This window comes from Columba livia, chromosome Z (genome assembly GCF_036013475.1).
Source record: "Columba livia isolate bColLiv1 breed racing homer chromosome Z, bColLiv1.pat.W.v2, whole genome shotgun sequence".
NCBI classification, from domain to species: Eukaryota; Metazoa; Chordata; class Aves; order Columbiformes; family Columbidae; genus Columba; species Columba livia.
Window position 1 is genome coordinate 20,731,099 of NC_088642.1, and position 22,051 is coordinate 20,753,149.

General features: G+C 35.2%; 1 protein-coding gene across 10 annotated transcripts in view; it reads left to right on the top strand.

The window, feature by feature from the left end:
* Positions 1-22,051, top strand: part of SPEF2 (sperm flagellar 2) — an 86,145-nt gene that overhangs the window by 55,085 nt on the left and 9,009 nt on the right. For 5 of the 10 annotated variants that reach the window (XM_065047527.1, XM_065047526.1, XM_065047530.1 and 2 more), the window contains 5 exons: positions 7,172-8,364; positions 8,468-8,685; positions 8,780-8,988; positions 9,076-9,199; positions 9,304-12,458. In XM_065047527.1, the coding sequence (XP_064903599.1) occupies positions 7,172-8,364; positions 8,468-8,685; positions 8,780-8,988; positions 9,076-9,199; positions 9,304-9,673 (2,114 nt within the window). In that variant the 3' untranslated portion in view covers positions 9,674-12,458. Of the gene's footprint in view, positions 1-1,095; positions 2,912-7,171; positions 8,365-8,467; positions 8,686-8,779; positions 8,989-9,075; positions 9,200-9,303; positions 12,459-15,424; positions 15,532-17,272; positions 17,456-20,692; positions 20,789-21,457; positions 21,632-22,051 lie in introns of those variants that run through there. The other 5 variants (XR_010469267.1, XM_021292295.2, XM_065047532.1 and 2 more) reach the window with 5 other exon arrangements.

Genomic DNA, 22,051 nt, shown 5'->3' on the forward strand with positions numbered 1-22,051 from the left:
TAGCCACTAAGATAATTAAATACAATGTGTAAACATGTGCTTACAAATTTGGATCCAACTCTTCCGATATAATAAGTCAACAAAGGTACAATGAAATTGAATTTAATTCTTTACTCAGAAATGCTTTTCATGTGTATTTATGGAGAAATTCTGGTGAGCTTTTGAGCATTAACTCATTTTAGCCAGAAAAATATTTACAGTTTTCCTTTACAGAGATCTGTATCATCTTATCTATAGTTTAGGAGTGTGTGTGTGTAAGCAATCCAAACTCTTCTATAGAGACTGAAGTAGCAGATACTATTGCATATATAATGCCAAGTGAAACTAAAAATGTGTACATCTGTAATCATTAGATAGTGCCATAGAGGTGAAACACGGACACTAGATTGACTGGTCATTCCACTTAAAAGGTTTTCTTTTGTTTTTAAATAATTTGTTCATTGAGATATTTAAGACTAAGCAATTTTGTCTAATGAAAACTCTAATAGTCTTGACATGTTTAAGACAGAATAAGTATTTTGCTTGCAATAACTAGCAGAATGACAATTGAAATATTTATATTTCTACAATACCATCTTTTTTACAATACTATATTCACTTAAATGATCCAAGATGACTCGCACAGCTATCCAAAAAGGTAAGTATCTTAATATTCACCAGACAGTAGCAGAATGCTGTTGTGTGTTCTCTGGGACAATGGTACAGAATTACTATTTAAAATAATGTCCGTTGCCTTTTTGAATAGCTGAATTAGGATGGGAAGCAAAAGCCATGCAAGTCATCTTTAAAGCACTTTCTCCCATTCTCTTACATACTTTAAAATGGGTTTATTTTCTGTAGCATTATGGAGATTGCATGAAGAAGAATTTTTCCCAGAAAAGCAACCAAAACAAAGAGTATCAAAGGAGGAATTATTATATTGGAAAAAATAAAACATGTAAAAAGTTTTCTCAAAGGTTATTTGGCAAATGTCCAGAGGATATCCTTTCAAGATATGTTCAGCAAGTTGCCAAAATGAAGCAAAAAATGGGAGTGCCAATATACTTTAAAATTATTTGGTATTTACAAAAGAAATCTTATAAAAATTGTAAACAGTTTTGTGTTTCCTAGGAATTTAAAGTTTTCAAGAACTGCCGATTCATCATAGACAACTTTGTTCTATCCTACACACTTGGTTCTCCGTGGAAACACATTACTCACCATTCTAAGCACCGATGGACAAAAAATATAACTTCTGCTGGACCTTCCTACCTACTGTCACAGTCACGTCATAAGGAAATTTTTTTTTTTTAATTATTATTATTATTATCCCAAGTGTCATTGCCCAAACTCAAGGTGGCTGTGCAATGTTTGTTAATTTCACTAGCTCCTCTGTTCAATTTATTAACAGTGCTTTAATATATTGCCTCAGGAATGTGCTTCTCTTTTACAGGAAGAACTGTGACAAGTCTTAAATGGAGTTACTAACACTGGCTTATTTCTCTTTTCTACAGTCTCTTCTGCTCTGTTTTGTTCTTATCAACAAAAGTGAACTAACCATCTATTAGATCTCATCCCCTTTGATTCCCTTTAGCACTATATTCTTCCTGTGACCACATCTGTTGTCAATTCAATTAGCATACAACTGGAATTTCTCAATTTTTTTCTAAAGGTGTTTCAGAGAATGCAATTTTGGTAATGCTTTGCATTACCAAATAAATCAAAATAGATTTTATCCCAGAATTTTTTTTCTCTATCTTCTGATTGAATTACACAATGGAATTCCAAATTTTGTTCATTTTTTTCACAGTCATGATCCTCATGAACAATTCCAGTTTGAATTATATCACTTTGTTCATCAGAAATAAACTTCAGTCAGGCTTTAAACACTTCTATGTTGAATATACAGAAAATGTTTAAAATTAATATTTTAAAAAACTATACAAGTGTCTGCTAAGACATGAACTGAGCCTAGTAATTCTGTCTAATCTGATTCCAGATTTTGCAAACATTGAGAATAGTCAATGATCAAGTTTTATTGCTATTTTGTCTAAGTTGTAGACCTGTCAATTGAGTTTTACTCTTCTTGCCAGATTTGAAACAGATAGGCATATTAAAGTGTGCATCTAGTTCAGTTGAACTTTTCCCTCTTTAATACAACGTTTAGTTGAGTACAACAGTCAGAATTATATGATAACCATGAGTAATGTCTATAGGTTATGCTACCTCTTCCCAAACACTCATGTAGAAACAATTGAAGAGCTTACAATAGTAACCCAAATTATCTGACTTTGATATGAATAGGGAGTGAAGTTCATATGTGATAACAGAAGTTCATCATTTCTAACTTCTATATTTTCTAAGACTATATTTCTCTTCAATGTGCTTTTTTCAAAACTTGAAAATCAAAAAAAGCTATGTTTGTAGTCAGAGGAAGTTTCTTGTATTAGACAAATGAAATAGATAGAAAGTGCCTAAGCTTTTGGTCTATAAAGCCCTTAATCAGAGATCCAAAATAGACACAATACCTCTCCCTACAGATAATGGAAAAAGTGGTAATTCTACTGACGTAGTTTAACTCACACTTCCTGTTAGGTCTCTTACTAAATCTTGTATGTTATTTAATTTGAGAAACCTGTGAATGTTTCCCTACAGTGTTTAAAATATCTCTATCCAATTACTTTTATGAAACATATTTAACATGTTTGTATATGCTTCTGTGTGCTTATATACATCTATCCAGGTATTAAGATCTCTCCTCTCATTGCACCTGTGCAGAAACAGCCATACCTTACTCTGTGTGATTCTAAATTTAAAATCCCAACTCTTGCTAATATCAGGCATGCCCCACTGTAGCCCAAGATGCATTGCTTAGCCACAGCCCCATGGGTACTCAGCAGAAATTAACATTAAACAATGAGTGTAAACTTGACTAAGTTATAGCAGCACCTCTGGTTGGTAAATGATGCATAACTTGCATATGTCATCATCCAAACATCTAGTCAGAAATCGCTATGGAAACCTTTTTCTCAGTGACAATGGAGGGGAATAGGAATAATTTAAAATGTTTTGTTAAAATTTCATGAAAATGGAATAAAAGTTTAATGTAATTCTTATCTCTATCTTAGGTTTACAATCTCTTCATATTTTTACCATATTTTGTGTAAAATTATAATATGTATCTTTCCTACAGTTTCTCACTTTAGGGAAATACTTTCATATAGCACCTTTACATGCCATGCTAAGGCACATGGAGGACAGGGAGGTGATTTGAGACAGCCAACACAGCTTCACAAAGGTCAAGTCCTGACTGACCAACCTAGCGGCCTTCTGTGGTGGAGTGACTACATCAGTGGACAAGGGAAGAGCTATGGATGTTGTCTATCTGGGCTTCTGTAAAGCCTTTTATGCTGTCCCCCACAACAACCTTCTCTCTAATTTGGAGAGTTGTGGATCTGATGGGTGAACTGTTTAGTGAATAAAGAGTTGGCTGGATGGTCACATCCAGAAAGTAGTGGTCAATGGCTTGGTGTCTGGATGGAGATGTGATGAGTGGTGTCCCTCAGGAGTCTGTACTGGGACCAGTGCTGTTCGATATCTTCATCAATGACATAGATAGAGCAATTGAATACACCCTCAGCAAGTTTGCAGATGACACCAAGCTGAGTGGTGCAGCTGGCACACCTGAGGGACAGGATGCCATGCAGAGGGACCTGGATGAGCTTGAGAAGTGGGTCCATGTGAACCTCATGAGGTTCAACAAGGCCAAGTGCAAGGTCCTGCACCTGGATCAGGGCCACCCCCAGTATCAATACAGGCTGGGGGATGAAGGGATTGAGAGCAGCCCTGCCAAGAAGGATTTGAGGGTGCTGGCGGATGAGAAGCTGGACATGAGCCGACAATGTGCGCTTGCAGCCTAGAAGACCAATTATATCTTGGGCTGTATCAAAAGGAGCATGTCCAGCAGGTTGAGGGAGGTGATTCTGCCCCTCTGCTCCACTCTGGTGACACCCCACCTGGAGTCCTGTGTCCAGCTCTGGAGCCCTCAGCACAGGAAAGACATGGACCTGTTGGAGAGGGGCCAGAGCAGCCACAGAAATGATCAGAGGCTGGAACAGCTCTGCTGTGGGGACAGGCTGAGAGAGTTGGAGTTGTTGAGCCTGGAGAAGAAAAGGCTCCAAGGAGACTTTATTGTGGCCTTTCAGTACTTAAAAGGAGCCTGTAAGAAAGATGGGAACAGACTTTTTAGCAGGGCCCATTGTGATAGGACAGGAAGTAATGGTTTTAAACTGATAGAAGGGAGGTTCAGCCTAGATATAAGGAAGAAATTTTTTACTGTGATGGTGCTCACACACTGGTCCAGGTTGCCCAGAGAGGTGGTTGATGCCCCATCCCTGGAGACATTCCAGACCAGGCTGGACGGGACTCTGAGCAACCTGATCTAGTTGAAGATGTCCATGCTTATTGCAGGGGGTTGGGCTAGGTGACCTTCGAAGGTCCCTTCAATCCAAACTATTCTATTATTCTAAATATGAAAATATTCTGCTGACTCATGTATCATTAAGAAATAGTCTCTTGTGTGTGCTATCTGTGTGTTATAGCTGTGACATGATGATTCTTACATCCCTTTAAAATGACACAATCCTGGTTCACAGACTTACACATCTAGTGAACACTTGCATTGCTATCATTTTTAGTGCTCCCTTTTGAACGTTTATTTTTCTGTTTTCAGTTTCACTTCAGGTAATAATCTTAATTTCGTTTCTAATGAATTTTTTGTATTTGTTTATTGTGTTTCTGCACTGCTTCTTGAAACACTCTTGCATCCTTGTCAGTGTCACCTGTGTATCATTGAATGATACTGACTTTAAAAAATATTTTGATGAAAAACAATTCTACCTTGTGCAGCTTTTTCTACATTACTTTTCCTTTTGATTTCATTTACGATAAACTTTTATATGAAAAAAACATTGCTTTGTAAGTAGTATAGGATGGCTTCCTTTTGTTTCCTCTGTTCTTTCTCTAGTACCGCTGTAACAAATACCACCTTCTCCCAGTTTCCTCCCACTAGTGAATCTCCTGTTCCTTTCCATGCCTGTTACCCTTATTAAAAAAAACCGCAAGAACATAGACACAAAAAACCCAAACAAGCGAAAATCAAAAACTAGCCCCCCAACCAAAATCCCACCTTGTTGTCTTCCTTGTCCTTTTTTCTACAGGTTTTGCTTGTACAGCTATGGCCACTATGGATGCACTTGATGTTATTTGTGCTCTGGAACTGAGTTTAGGTTGACTGGCACCTCTTGGGCACAGAGTGGATAAAAGCTGGCCATCTCCCTGCTTTTTCTTCCATATAAGTGTTACGAGAATCTTTCTCCTGTACCTTGGAACAGATTTGAAAGAAATTTGTAAGGCCTTTAGAACTCTACCCCGTTAACAAACTTGGTTCAAATTGGCCATTCTTAAATTATCAATGAGGGGAACTGTTAGACAGACAAATTGATGTAGATATACAGGCAACACAACTGCGTGACCTTCATTTCCTTAGGTAAGCATGGTAAGAATATACTACAGGGACGATTTGTAATGAGTCATCATAGTTGAAAACTTGAAAAATGTTGGTAACATTGAAGATCCATCTTATGGGGAATCTTATCTCTGACAGTGGCTCACAGAACCTGCTCTGATCCCCATCTTTTTTATCAGCAGGAAATTTCTACAGGTGCCCATATACCTCAAGAAGCAGTAGGCACCACAGAGGTGTTACAACCATTTTATCCCTTCCATCTGCAGCTGCAGATCTGTTAATCCTGCCTGTGATCTCTTTTTCACATATTCTTGTGGTTTTGTGGCTGCCTAATGTTTGGGAAGGCTTTTAATCTTCACTGTGTGTTAAGAATGTTTCTTATCCTCTCTTTTTGGTCTTGGATGTAGTACTTGGGTATATGTCAGAAAAAGCTTCTGTGGAGGTGTGGTTGTTTTGCTGTCCATGTGGATCACAGCTGCCAGCTCAGATTTACAGTTTTCATGTGCTATCAACAGTTCTTTTAAAAAATCACTTATAATAGAAAGATATTTAAATTATATGTTCCTAACATTTTTTAATATTATGACCTCTCAGGATAAACAGAATTGGATAGAGCATTTTTATGACAATGGGAACAAACAGTTCTCACAAAATGTATAGTACATGTAAGAAAAGTTGTCCCTTCTTGTAAAATAGAAAAGGGTGAGGTACAAGGACTCTTTCTTAAGACTTTTGAAAGCACAAGAAATAGCATTTATTTCTGTGATTATCTTGAGGTATTAATTAATTAATTATGCCTCTTGACATACACACTATACACACTTATGTAATTTCCCCAGTGCTTCACTTCTGCTGTTTCCCAATGAATAGATTTCAAGTCTTATTGCCTCAGTTCTGCATGGAACTATTTGACTGCTTTCTCTTCAGAGTCATAAACTTAAGGCAACAATATACTACGAGAATCATTATCTTACTAGTGGAGAAGTGAGGGATTTGCAATCTCTAGAGATAGATTTTTCAGAAATGTCAGCCTATGGCATTTGCTCCTACAAAATATATGAATGACCATCTTGACAACAATTTGGAAGACTAATATTGAGAACAAACTCAATGCTTTTAAGAATGTTTCTATTCTGAGAACAAAATTTGAAGCTTATGCAGTTCATCTCTCTCAAAGCAGTAATAAAAACAGTCTACAGATAAATATATTTTAAGAAGATCAGGTCAGCTACGTGTGCTGCAGAACAGCTTATGCATTCTGTATCAGGTATGTGATTATGTACTTACAAACTTGCTCCAAATTAACTACTAGGTGTAGTGGGCATTGTAATAGGTTTGTGACCTCAGTAGTGTCTGGAAACATATTGCCTGAAATACCATTCTGAATTCCACTCTCTAACTGTGTTTTTATCTTGTTTCAAAATTGTATAGATGCTGCTGCACTTTACTGGTTGCAGATTCTGACAGGCTTCTGGTAGTCAAAAAGAAATTGGAGTCAAAACTGAACATTTGATACATGGGTTCTAGTTTCCCAGTGATTTAAGAATAGATCTCAGTTTTCCTTATTCCATTTTATGTGGATGAAAAAAAAGAAAAAAAAACTACAATCAATAATTTATGAAATGAGAACTATTCTATATTTGATTGTTTCTTTTTAAATTATAGCCATAAGAGCACTGAAGCAATTTAAAAGCAAGAATAATTCTTCTAGCAAGCAAGAAGTTGGTGACAGAGGGAAAGAGAAGAAAGATTTGGAATATCAGAGAACAAAGAGAAATCGCCAGTTTCCAAAAATATGGCTAACAAAATATTCCTGGTTAAAATATGATGATGAAAGGGGAATAATGTTTTGTGCACTATGTCGTAAGCATAATGTGGATTTGGGGGAAAACATTCATAATTTTTGTTCAGGCACTGATGACTTCAAGCTTGAATTCATAAATACACACCAGAGTAGTGAAGCTCATGCCTGGGCTACCTGCATGGAAGCTGCCAGTACTTCTTCACCAGACACAGCTTCTTCTGAGCAGATGTTGAAGAGCATGAACTCCATAACATTAGGAAGGGTAGAAAATATTTTTAGAACATGCCATGCTATTGCTAAATCTGGTCGTCCCTTTACAGACCTTGACTGGATGTGCAAACTAGATGATATGAAAGGAGTGGATGTTGGTTCTGTGTTTAGAAATGACAAGTCAGCAAGAATGTTCATACATTTTATTGCTGAAGCAGAAAGAAGAGCTTTGAAAGAGAAACTGGAGAAATGTAAATTCTTCTCTGTCATTAGTGATGGAGTCATAGACAGTATACTGCAAGCAGCTGCAGTTGTCTACGTACGCTTTGCAAATGAAGGAAGAGTCCATTGCCAGATTGTTGGCATTCAGCCTGTTCACAAAACTGATGCTCCAACTATAAAAAATGCAATTGAGGAAACACTACAAATAAATCTTCATCTCTGTCTGGCAAGTCAAGATTGGTCAAGAAAATTAGTTGGGTTTGGAAGTGATGCGACAGATGTCATGGTAGGAGAAAACAGAGAAGTAGCTAAACTTCTGAGGGAAATTCAACCTTGTGTACAATCTGTGCATTGTTTTGCTCACCGGCTAAAGTTGGCTTACAAAGGAGCACTGAAAAATATTCAGCTGTACAAAATCTTAAGCACTGTCTTGAGAAATATATATTACTTTTATCATAACTCACCTCTAAATAAGAATAATCTCAAAGCCACATATGAAGCCATCAAGTTACGCCCAGCTATTCCTTCTCGCACTGGAGGCTCTCAGTGGCTTCCTCGTCTACAAACAGCTCTACAAATTCTCCTTAAAGGTTATCCTGCAATTATTCTACATCTGAATAAGGTAAATTATTTAAAATTTGCATGTAACTTCCTGAAAAAAATAATTGCTATGGCTAATTTTTGTTCACATACCCAACACTTTCTTTTTCTGTATTGATTTACAGATTGAAAGAGATTCAAGAGCTTCAAAGCAGCAGAATGTCAAAGGCCTTTTACACCTCCTTCTGAAAATGGAGATAGTCAAGTTTTCACACTTCTTATTGGATGTCATCAATGTTCTCAACATTCTGTCACGTGTTGTTCTGGATCATAATTCCTCCATTGCAGATATATTTGCAACCGTGCAATCAACTCTCAAAACACTCCATATGTATCAAACAAGGTCTGGCATTTCTAACAATTGAACCATGATCTCTAAGAGTGTAATAAAAGAGTATTATATATTGATATATTGTTGTGTATTCTATGTCTTTCAGAGCTGGACCAAAGGAACGCCTGATGGAAACCATGCAGCACTTTCATGGTTACCAGCTTGTTGGAAATGGAAATATTTCAGCAGCACGAACCAAATTACTAAGTAATTTGATGAAGAAGCTCCATGATTGTTTTTGCGATGCAAGTCAAGATGTTTTGAGAGCAACTGCTATTGGAAGTTTTAAACTATGGCCTGAAAAAATGAAACAAGGTATAGAACTGTGATAATGTCTCCTTGAAGTGCACATTCAAATTTTTTTTTAAAGCATAAAATACTTTTGTTTTGCCTCTGTTACAGAATTTGGTGAAAAGGAAGTGTCTGTCTTGACTAAACATTATGAAGCCACACTAGAAGCTGCTAGTGTGAAAATAGGTGAAGTAGAAACTGAATGGAGCATGTTGAAATTAGAGCTGTATAACAGGTAATAAGAAAACTACATTTGTGTCTGTCTATTGATTTACTGAAAAGGATTATGAAAATACATTTCCTGATAGTTATAACTATACTTGTTACCATGCTATTTAGATTTCAGAACGTCCAGACCTTGACTTGGGATTCAGTGAACTCAGATTATTCAAAGAAGTATCCCAACATCCTGACACTGGTAGATTTGATCCTAACTTTGCCAGCAAGTTCAGCTGAAACAGAACGAGGCTTCAGTCAGATGAAACTCACCATGATGCATTTACATTCTAAACTGATGTCTGAAAGTGTAACAGATCTTATGATAATTCAGATGAACTCTCCAGATATAAAAAAATTTGACCCCAAGAAAGCTATTCGTTTGTGGAATGCTACTTGGAAGAGAAATAGATTACAGGGAGGTGATATGACAAATGAAAGATCAAATTACTCCTCTGAGTTTGATTTGGAGAATCTCCATAGAAGTTACTAGATGAAAATTGTTAGCTTTTATTTTGAGTCGTCTTATACTATACATGTGTACTTTAACATAATACCTTGCAGGGTTAATGAGTGTAAAATTTATATTTTTTTTTCATAATGTGTTACAATGTTAAAATACGGGTTTTCTTTATGTTCACTGTTGAATTGCCAGTAGATGTTTGCATTTGCCTTTCTGTACCTGACTTCTGGAAATACGAAGACAACAACAATAATGGAGTGCATTTTTACCTTGGTGACATGTGGACAGAGGGATGACTCATAACTTCTGATTGTTTATTGCATTTACCTGATTTATAATACTTTATAACTACTGGTCTTAACTGTCATCTTACTATCTGTCTTTAATTGTTCAAAAAGCTTCACTGATTGTGAAAATTCTGATAATATTTTTATAAATATGTGTGAAAATCAGTGCATTATTTGTGTTAAATGACTGCTTGATCTCTGTAGCCTGTGAATTTTGGGTCATACCTTCTTTCAATATCTGTATGTGTTGCTACTTTTTATTTCTTGTGAATGAGGTTTAACATAAACTTCCACAGATTTTTGTCAGACTTGTCCCTCAGAAGACTTCCCTACAGAGGCAGAACAGAACAATTTTCCATTGCTGATTATTAATTGCACAAATGAGTCTTCCTATAGCAAACACTCTTACAGCTAGAATATAAGTAATATACTACACAGCTTGAACCATTTTTTTTCCTATAAAAATGCTTCAGGGAATGTTGAATAAAAATGCTGTATCTTGATTTTTGATCTAGGAGCCAAGAGTGAGAATTGTTCAGAGATGCTTCTGATTTGTAATTTCATACTTCTACATGTTTTAAATGCAACTTTATATTTGATAATTTCCAATCAAGGAAAAACATACCAGCAGAATATATTTCGACCATCAAGCTAATTAGCGATTTATATCAAAAGAAAGCCAAAGTGAAATCATTAATGACCCTATTTCAGTCACGAAGATCAACTAGAAATAATTTGGATAAATGAATTTGAGTTCATTCACCTTTAAATCAGCCCTTTTCCAAAATCATTATCAACTCTCTACTGTCAATATGAAACATATCTAGGAATTGCAGAAGGTATACTAGAAATATATACACACAATATGCACACACACACACATATATAGTCATTGTTGTGTCTCTTGCATATATATTCATGCTACTTCTAGGTCTAAATAGTATATCATAAGCGATTAAGCTATGTTAGTCCACTGAAGTAGAGTTAATCTATAGGGATCAGAAAAAGAGATCAGTGCTGTGCATTATATAGTTGATTATAAAAGATACATCATTGAAATGTCTTCATTTGTGATTTCTCAGATAACAAAAAAGTTGTTATACTTTACCTAATAAGCAACAGGATATGTACTATACGGGGTACCTTATTAGATATGTGGCATGGGCAATTCTAAGGATTTTCTCTTAAACCTCATAACACCAAGTTTTCCCCTCAAAGTTTTCAAATGGGAAGATGGTTATTAACTATTATTAACTATGATGAGATTAGGGAAAAAAAAAAAAAAAAAAGAAAATAAGAGAAAAAGAAAATGTGTCCCCAGAATGTTCAACAGCAGAAGACAAAAAACAAAGTAACAAAAGTGTATTTTGGATCTGTAGCACTGAAGTAACTTCCGTGATATGCGGGGGGAAGCATCACATTTTTAATATTAGGACTGAAGATAATGAATGCATTACTCTTGGAAAAATACTAGTAAAATCGTAGTATTATAACAAGTAGTTGGATATCAAGAAGTCATCTATGTCTAAAAATGGGATCAAGTGTAGTCAGACAACTATGTCCAATATTTGTCCCTTGTTCTTTTTTGATAAGCTTTTAAAATGGTCCAGTGTAGAATCAGTGTGGTTTGTTTTCCTTAGTGCTTTGGTGTTCTTCTGATTACATGGTTTTCACTGCTATCTGAAATATTTTTGCTGCAAATAAACTTAATTTCCTATTATTCTTCCTAATTGCAGCTATCAAGAGGGGCTTATCCCCATGCTCCTTGTAGTATTTGTTTTTAACTGATAAACTACTTCTATATTTTCTCATAATTTTCCTTTCATAAATTAAACTAGCAGAATTCCTTCAACCTTGCCTCTCAGGATCTGGTTTCTAACCCTGTGAAGATTCTTTCAGCTTTCTTCTTGGCACTCTTTAGTTGCTATACATCCTTCTAGATCTGCAAATTCCAAAATTGTATGCCAGCAGAAGCCTTAACAGCTGAAGAGAATACAAATATTATTTCCAGTGTCTTCCCATGTACTCTTCAGTGATGATGTAATCTGCCATAATCCCTAGGGCATTTTCTACAGAAATTTTACTTTGGCAGTAAGATTCCCACTGTCACTTTTATGCAGTTCATTATTTCAGTCCATTGTGGCACTTGACATTTATTCTTATGCTATATAGTTTCCTTTTTATCCCAGACTGTATCTCCAATTTGTAAAGTACACTTTGAATTCTGATTCTGTTCTCCAATGTGTTTGAAGTCCTTTCTTGGTTGTTTTTATCTGCAATGTAATGAATGTATTAATTTGTGCAGTCTGTTTACTTAAAGCACTGTTCTGTTCTGTTTCCAATGAGGTTTACTTAGTAATCTTGGCCATCTCTCTAGTTTTTAAAAATCTCTTTGAATTCTGATTCTTCTTCCAAAATGCTTGCTATCCCTTCTAATGAAATGTGTAGAACCACATTTAAAGAGTTCTTTTTTTCTGTTCAGTCTCCTATATCATTCAATAAAAAAGTGTTTGGTTTGTTTGGTATTATTTGGGGTTTGGTTTGGGTTTTTTTTTGACTTAACAAAAAGATTTTTGTAAAGAGCATTCCTGTTCTGAAACCAGTCTTGTTAGATGGACAAAGTCCAGAGAATATTATTTCCTTGCACTTGCAGAGCCTCGTTTGCAGACGCCAATATTCTTTCCTCAGCACTATCTGCGTAGCTGTCCAATCATCTCTCCATGAATATAAAACAATTCTGTGGCATTGGCAACCACTGAATTAAATTGATGAATCATCTTTTGTTTTGTAATATAATCCAATATTAAAAAACAGTTCAATGTTCTACAGCGTGATTCCAGATACACTATATCTAGACAAAATATCTAAAAACACACTGTGGAAAGGAATTTGATATCTTTTTTATATGCTTGTGAGGAATCTCCCCTCTTCCTCTGAGACCACCTTATTCCTTCTAGATACGTCAGGAGGAGGAATTAACTCATACTACATTTGAGGGTTTTTAACTATTATAACTTTTTGAAGACACCTTGAAATTGTCCCACATAAGGTTTTTCAGGAGGAGGTAGTAAAAGAAAGTATCCTGCAGACACCAGCAATTCTATAATTAACAGACAGAAAGTAGCTTAGCTCTGAATGAGTGTTGTTGCTTTACGTTTAGCAGAGTAAGAAAAACAGGTAGACAATACAGATCACCTGACAGAGCTTAAATATCTCACAATAATTCATGCTTGCTATTACCCTACATCAACTAATGTAAAATTTACCTTAAAACTATGTTCTAGCATGTTCTACAATCCAATCAAAGTTCGATAAATAGTGGTTACTATTTTAGATGCCAATCCTTTAATCTCATTTCAGATGTTATCTCTTGATTCAAGTTCTTTAATTTCCTTGCCCCTGAAATACTTTTCAGGTATGTTTCTGAAGTCATGCAGCCTCACAAAAAGTGAGATGAGGTTATTAGTATCCTTTTAGAATTCTGTACAGAAGACAAAATTCAATTAGTTTTCGGGACACCAGAAAATCAGAGGAAAAGTAGGAACATCATTTTTTATTTTCATATCAGGAAATTTTAGTAGTAGTCTGCTCAGTCTACTACATATCAGGAAACTGTAGCAGAAATTGAACAGTTTAAACCGTGAGATAACGTGAGAGGAAGAAGTTAAATTGCCAGAATATGATGGATCAGATGCGGAAAGGGAAATCACCAGTAAAATGTGAAATAAAAATTATTATAGATGGGTGAAGCACCAGACATTTTGAGACTACAAATAAGAAAAAAACTTTTCATTATTTTAATATTAATTTTTCACTGGCTCCTCAGTGAACCATTGCCCGTTCTTCCCATGAACCAGTAAAAAGTTACCTGTTTCAATGAATCTTCAATTAAGCCTCCCAATAATGATACTTCTATTATGGGGGCTTTATTGTGCCTTATGGAAATCAACTGATTCTTGTGACTTCAAATTCTCATCAAAATAAAAGTTTCTGGTTACCTTAAAATTATTAAATCAGCAATCCACGGTGCTTCAGTAAACAGCTTAACTCACATGTTTTTTACAAGGTATTCTTTTGCAAAGTAAATAACTCAAAAACCTTCAAGAAGTGACATCAGAACACTGTTATCAGTCTGTTATCAGTCTGCTCATATTTTTTCCCAGCTTTTGCTTTCATGCTGACATTTATGGTAAGACATAAGGCTTAAAGTGCAGGTGTTTCTACCTTCCTTCTTTCTCTCTGAACAGACTTCAAGCTTCTCAAATATTATTATTGTTTTTTCCTCTGCTCTCAAAGCTTATATGTGTGAAGTGTTTCTCTGCTGTGTTAAGATGTGCTGAGGGCATTACTCATGATTTCCTGATTGGAGGAGAACAGGTCTAGAGAGATTGTAGATCTATTAATTCAAATTGGCAACCTGATTTTGTACGTTGACATTATGAGATTTATATTAAAACACATTCTTAATATTTGTACCACTTAAATCTTAACAAATTTCACTTCATTATTCCACTTCAAAGAAAAAAGCTTGCTAGCCATAGAATGTGCACAAGTGTGCCTTTTCAAAAGGACAAGAAGTTTGGCTGTTAAATTATCAAATTCTTCTGGTATTTCACTCATTGTGTTTGCTTTTGAAAGTAATCTAAAAACCTGATGTTTTGACACTATGGAAGGGATCGTAATCTGACCAAATCAGTTTTGTCTCTTAAAATTCAGACAATTTGAAACTTATTTTACATTTTTTGTCTTTACTGCGAAGATTTTGCAGTGAATTCTCACTGAGCCAGCAAAGTCCATTTCTGGATGGACAGACCTGTATCTGTCTGCTAAATTTTGGAATACAATTCTTTGTGTTTTGATACTGTGCATGAAGTATGAAGTTTCTATTTGTTTATAAGCAAATCCATGCCTATTTTAGAAAACAAATAGGTTTTGCACTTATTTACTTTTATAATTCCTTTAAAGTAAAATTTAAGGAGCTATTTATAACCCCCTCAAGCCAATCCTGAGAGCTTTTTAAGCAATTCAGTTGTTTTCAAAATTGTAACAAACTGTGTTCTGTTTTCCATCTTATTCTTTTAGCATACACTTGCTTTCAAGAATAGAGATAGATTTATGATTTATTAAAATAGACAATAGTGAAAAAAATGGCTAGTAGGTGTTCAATGGACAGAATATGTGTGTGACTGGTATTTGTGAAGTACTCGCTGTCAGACTGTGTGAGGATGGGTTAGTGATCACAATGCGAATCAGGACAAATATCAGAAGAATTGCAGTGTATTGGAATATTTGATGCTTACTCTTAGGGGACACATGATTTATTTTTAATGAGAAAATTGTATGTTTGGCTCAAAAGATATTATTACTATCAAGAGTACATTATAGCAAAAGAAGTAATTTTCCATATGGCCACTAAATAAAATAGATTTCCTCTAGCATTGATAACTGTTTAAAATGTAAATATATAATATATATATCTTGACTTTTTTATTAGGTTTTATACAAAAGAAAGAATTTATTGACATTTTTTCTGGCATGATTAATTTGAATCTCGGAACAAATTGCCTTCCTGATACGTGGATGAACTTAACGCTTCCAGATGTAAGTTAACCCTTATTTTCATTTCAGCTTAAGTACTGAATTATGTAGATGGTGTAGCATTGTCCTTACTATGACAAAGTCAAGAGAATTACTATCATAGGGCATAATCTGTTTTTCCTTAAAATTATTCTGTTTCACTAGAGAAAGAATCTGGAAGCCAATGTGCTAAAAATTAGATAATTATGTCAGCCCTATATTTATTTACAATTTTCAGATTATATCAGTTTCTTAGACACCACTGAAAATTCACTTCCAAGAGTTAAAATAAGCTTATGTTCATTTTTTCCAAGGCAGGAGAATAAAATTCGTGGCTGTGTGACCATAAACTTATTTATCCAATATTTTCTGATTTAGGAACATGAAAAAATATAATTTAGTCTTTCCAAATCTTCCATCACTGAATTCTCTGCTTAATTTTATTTTCAGATGTTGCTGGTAATGCTAGGGGATGAAAGGGTTTAAATCTTTTAGCATATTTTGATAATTATTTCTGACAGTAAGCCATGATTCACATTAAGTGTTTAATTGGATTTAGCATGAGGGAAACAGCTTTATTCAAATATTCTTTACACAGATTAATGCATGACTAAACTATTTTAAGGTTTATGAAGAGTGGATTTCCACCGAATTTAGTGAAAAACAGGCATGGCTGTCATCATCAGTGTATAAAAATCTAATCTTAGCACAGGAAATTAGTTATATGGGGAAAACTATGATTCAAACATTCAGTTTATTAATGGAACACATGTGCATGTGTATTCCATGTTCTTTTTTCTTTGAGAACTTTCAGTGCTTATAAGTACTATTTTAATTTTAAGAACAGATTTTCCTTTCCGTAAAAGTACCCTTTTAAAATTAGACATTTAAATTTATATTGAAGGCAGGAAATGCATGAAGCATAAGCTGAGATATATGTTTATTCTGCACAAGCTATTTTGAACTGAATTAACAGTTTCATTCTTGCATTGACTGAGTAATAGAATTTCAAATAAGTTTTCAAATTATAGTAGGCGTTACTGTACCAGCCAAAGTTAGGGCAGATGGTATTTACAACATTATCAAATCATCTCTGTGTTGCTGCAAGCCCTTATTCCTGTAAACACATAATTGCTTTCTTCTTGAACTCCAGTCTGGAGCAAACTAGGCACTTCCCTTGACAAGGTGGGTTCTCACTGCACCAATAGTACAGAAAAGAACTGTGCCAATTTTCTTCCCTCCATTTGATACACCCTTCCCAATGCTCTGTCAGGGGATCTTACGTATATTCCCCTACGTGTTCTGCACACATCTTGTGTGGGAAAAAGACACATGCGACAAGCTGGACACCTGTAAATGTAGGAAAAATAAGACCAAGGCACAGGCCCAGGCATTTACTAGGGTTTGTACTCATGTGACCAAATTGTCAGTTCAATTCCTAGCGCTCTCCCAGATGGAGCATTGGTCAGGAGTTAGCACATACTAAGGACTGTTATCTCTTAGGCGGCTTAGATATAGACCCCTATTAAGGGCATCAGAGTACTTATTTAGGCGGATACCAACTGCACGTGCCAACTGGCCTCACGGATGGGCAGTGTTCTGTGTCCTGTTCTATTTAGTAATGGGTGTCCTTTACACATCTTTGAAATCTCACTGCAGAACCTTGTCCGTGCTAAACAGGAAAAAGATCTAAGCATACAGAGTATATGGAAAGTGTGTGTTTATGCATGTATGTTTGACGATATTTATTATTTTATTTTTATAGTTACAAAATCTGGCATCTGCAGTCACAGCAAACTCAGAACTTGCTGACTGGCGGAGATTCTTACTAGCAGCAGCACAGCCTTGGCCAGTGCCATCTGTGACACAGCTTCTCAAAACTCTGTATAACTTCAAGTCTGTTGATGTAGCTGGATCAGGCTTTATTACACAGGAATCCTATATGCAGGTCCTAATTATTTTCTTTTTTGAATAATATTCTTTTGTTAAACTGTCTGAGTTGAATGATGTCTTGTTGGGTTTATTCACACTGAGAAACTCAGTCTGAATTTTACATGTTTTGCTTTTTAAGAGTGCTTTCTAGGGAAAATTGAAGACCTATTATCTACCTTATCTATAGTTCCACAACTCAGGATAATTAAGCTTACTTTCTATTTCCATTTCCTACTTCCCCCCTAAATTAATTTAAAGTGAAAACGCTTCCCGTTCTAGAGAAACTATTATGTGAGCACTACTGTTAACTTGTTTGACACTGTACCCATAGGACAAAGAGGTTGCCCCCAGACAGAAATAAGTTTCTTAGTTTGGGCTCACCAGCTCCACTTTAAATATTTCTAGAATTCAGCTGAGTATTAAGAATACATCTTTCTTCTTTTAGCAAAGTCCTCCTGATTCTGCTCATTAAATTTTCACCTTGGTTTCTGAGTCTACTTAGGATGACTACTGGTTCACTCTTTTAATGTGTACTAGCTATACATAGATATATATGTGTGTGCATGTAAACACAAAAGTCCTACAGGTCTGTCAGCTTTTGTATGTTCGGTGATACTAAAATACTTTTTAAAGTGTTTTAAATAAATTTAATACCACCTTTATTGCATTTGGTTTTCAGATCACCTAGTATTAGTTTTCTTCAAAAATTAAATAGAGGCTGTGTTCTTCCAGAACCCTTTCAGTTTCAGACCTACCTTGATTAATTTAAAACTTCCAGCAATGCCTGCCAACCCCTACTCCACTCCAGACTGGCAAAGAAACTAATCTACAAAGCCAGAAAACCCACAAAATGTGCAGGTCTATCCACATCTATTTGTTTATTCATGTGATAATATTTTACTGAAGTGTGAGTTTAAAAATAAACTAACAGTTGCAAGACAAGCACACTGTGAATGTACTTTTTAAACACAGAATCCTAGTTGAAAAACTGCATTAACTAAGCAATTCATTTACTCACTTCAGGATCAGATTTAGCTCACATTCAGTCAATGAGAGTGAATATACAATGGTGTACACTCATTTGCTTAGAGACATGCTCCTCTTAGTTCTACAAAACTTCCATGAGAGTGGTGACTCTGAACCTACAGTCTTATGTATTTGCTTAAAGACTAAAAAGTACAAAAAAAATTATAAACATACAGGTAACTCCACAGCTGAAGATCCTTTTTCAGAAGAGAAATATATGTAGGTCAGCACACAAACTAGGTGCTCAAGAAAAGATTTTAGGAACCTCCAGATTATTCAAAGTAACCTACTTCAGCAGGCTGCATTGCTCTGAGGATTTTGGTCTAAAACCAATTCATATTGCAGATAGAAGTTGTAGTGTCTGTCACACCTATTTCATGTTTGGAAATATTACCAAAACTTTCTTCCCTTAAAAACCTTATGAAAATCCTGTTTATTTGCTGTGTATGAGGTCCTGCAGTTCATAATACCGACAGTGCCGTTGTTTGGATTTTTTGCTTGTACTGTTATGAGAAGAACAGAAACAGAATTTTTCAGACTTAAGTAAACTTTAGTCGTCTAATTTCAAATTTATTGATTAGGAACATCTGGATTGTTTTTATTAAAATGTTTGTTGTATCCTTTTGGAGTAATTCATAGCAAATTTTATAAGGTAAATACCTGTTTAATTTCTTTCTTATTCATTTCTTTCCTGAAAAAATAATGATTCACATTCTGGGGAACATGGTGCACTAGAGAACTAATGAGTCAGGGCAGTCCATAAAATTAAGGGAATGATATTAGCAGACAGCTAGTAAAAGAATTATTCATCAGTTGTTGTAATTTATATTACAATTATATTATCTAGAGCAAACCATCTGATATGTCTCTAGTAAAGGATCTCAAAGACAACATAATGTCTGTTTTCTTGCTATTGATTTCCTCAGTTTTCCCAAATAACTCACATTGTGAAAAAGCAGAAAACTAGCTTTGCTAATTAATTTTCCTTTCTGAAAATCTCTTGGAACTTCCTGCTTTGTCCTATTTCATTGTCTTGCTTTGTAAAGAAAACACATAGTAATAACAATGCAGTATTTTATATAATTAAGAATGCAGTAATTCACCTGAAATGTGGAAAAGGATGTTGCTAATGAAATTAGATCTTTGTTACAAAATTTTAACTTAATACCTATGCTGAAATACTGTTGCGTCTCTCATTAACATCTGTGACTCATGAAGATTTGCAACTATTTGGAATCTTCCATATTAGACCATTAATCTAATAGGGAATAAGCTGACTTTTTTGAATGTTAACATTTTTCAATAAAAACAGAAACAAACTTTATTCTCTGCTTAATACATGCATGCATGCTTACCTACATTGAAAATGTAATGAAATTTTGTGTATTTTACTGTCTTAAGAAAAAACAATGACAAGCAACATTCAGTGAGAGTAGCAGGAAGAACTTTCCACTGGGAATATGAGATGCCTCAGCTGGCCTCTCTACATGCATCTGTACTGGTAAACTGCACAGCGCTAGGGAACCTCCCCAGGGGATGGTACCGAATACTGTGACATTGCACAACCTGGCATGGTTTGCCATGGGCCACTTCCAAGCAAGTCAGTTTTTCTGTAGGCAGCCTGGTCCTGCCATCCTGTTCTGGAAGATGAGATCTAGCTGATGTGAGATGTTTCCTGTGTTGGGCCTAGTACTGGAGAGTTGATTCTGAGCACTTTCCATTTACAGTTGTAGATACAGCTCTCTAGGCATTACAGGACACTTAGTTTAGTTACTGGGAGCAGGCAGGCATGGGAAGAGCTGTTTGTGGACAGTTGCTTCCAAAAGAATGGTTAGGACAAAAGCTATGGGCTAGCAAAGAATGCCCTAATAGGAAGAAACAAGAACACACAGAGAGACTCTGCATCATGTTCTGTTTCTTGTGCAGCTTATGTTTACAGATAAACAGCTCATTTTCACTTTTTTAAAGAGCATAGATTCACTTCATATCCCACTTCATTTTCAGTAATTCCCAATGTACCTGCTACAAAGTACAGACAGCTACTTAATTATTCTGATGTCATTGTATATGAATAAAAAATTCACCTTGATTAAACACAAGTAGTAAGATTTTAGTAATCTGTCTGTTGAATAATTATAGACCATAAAGAAGACCACTTCATTTTCAGGTGTGATATTTTTTCTTTTTTTTTTCCTTTTTTTTTTTTTTTTTTTTTAATTTAAATCAGGTTGGCTTATGGTTTAATGGAAATGAAGAACATCTAAGCAAGCCAAAAAGTTACACAGACACTTTTCCTTTAGATAGGCTACGACATCTCATAAAGGTAACTTTTAAAATGTACGTGTTTTGACAAGACCACTTACTACTACCTGAAATGTCTCATTCTAGTTTCTTGGGTCTCTTTTTTTCCATAACTGCTGCAATATTTCAGTGCGTTTTGAGGTCAGATGGTGCTTCAGAATGTGATTTCCATGTATAAAAAGCCTTAAAGTTTGAATTAATATGGAAAGAAATCTAGGAGTTGTCCTTCACTATTCTAAATCATAGTCTACCCAGAAAGTCATAATTATTCAATTTTTTCTTTGAACCACATTGATTTTGCTGCACAGTAACCAGCCTTGTAAACAATGAGAGGCGATACCTGCATCTAAGCTTCTGGAATTCTCCATGGAAGAGGGATATAATAGTGTGATCTGAATACAATAAAGTGGTTTGGACCTCTTTTTCATGATACAGGATTTTATGACTTTCTGCACATTCTGTGAAAGTCCTTGCTGTAGAAAAGAAAATACTATAATTTGTTTCCTTGAGTGACTCAGACACGTCTCTGATGTATCTTGATTTACACAGCATAAAAACATTTTTAAAGATGAGATCACTTATTAGCAGTCATTACTTTATTTCACCCTTCCCTTTTCCCTACAGCCTTTGATTTGTATTTGATTAAATGCCACTTGTAGAAATTAATTTACAGATTTCTGTCCTTTTATAGTTTTTCTTCAGTTTATTTGCTGATACAAGAAAAGGTCCTGCTCTGCTCAGCTATACTGAGATGCTACTTTATTTTGCCTGCCACCCTGATCCTGTTGAAGGTGTTTACAGAGCACTTAGCATTGCTAGCGGAACATATATTCATAGAAAACAAGAAGCTTCCCTTCCATGTGGGGTAAAGTTTTACAGTAAAATATTAGAGAATAGTAATGGTACTTGCAAATTATAAATTAACTATATTTCTGTATATTTTCTTATACTGGGTAGCTCCAGTCCTTACAAGTAGTGCCACTGACTGCATGAGAACTCTGCAAATAATTCCACTGACCTTGCTAGTTATACTTAGAGGTATTTTTCCAAAAGTCTGGAAATTTGCTTGCCAAATAATGATGGAAGTTTAAGATATGTACTGGTAACTACCCTTTGTACTGTGGTACAGATGAACAGAGCACACTCTAGACAATTAAGACCAGCTACCAGTCCCCAGGAACTAAGACTATAGTGTGACATGCTATTGTCGTCCAAAGACACAAAACCAGATCTTATTACTTTTCTTACTTTCTTTACCACTATGTTTCTGTGAGCTATTTGGAAA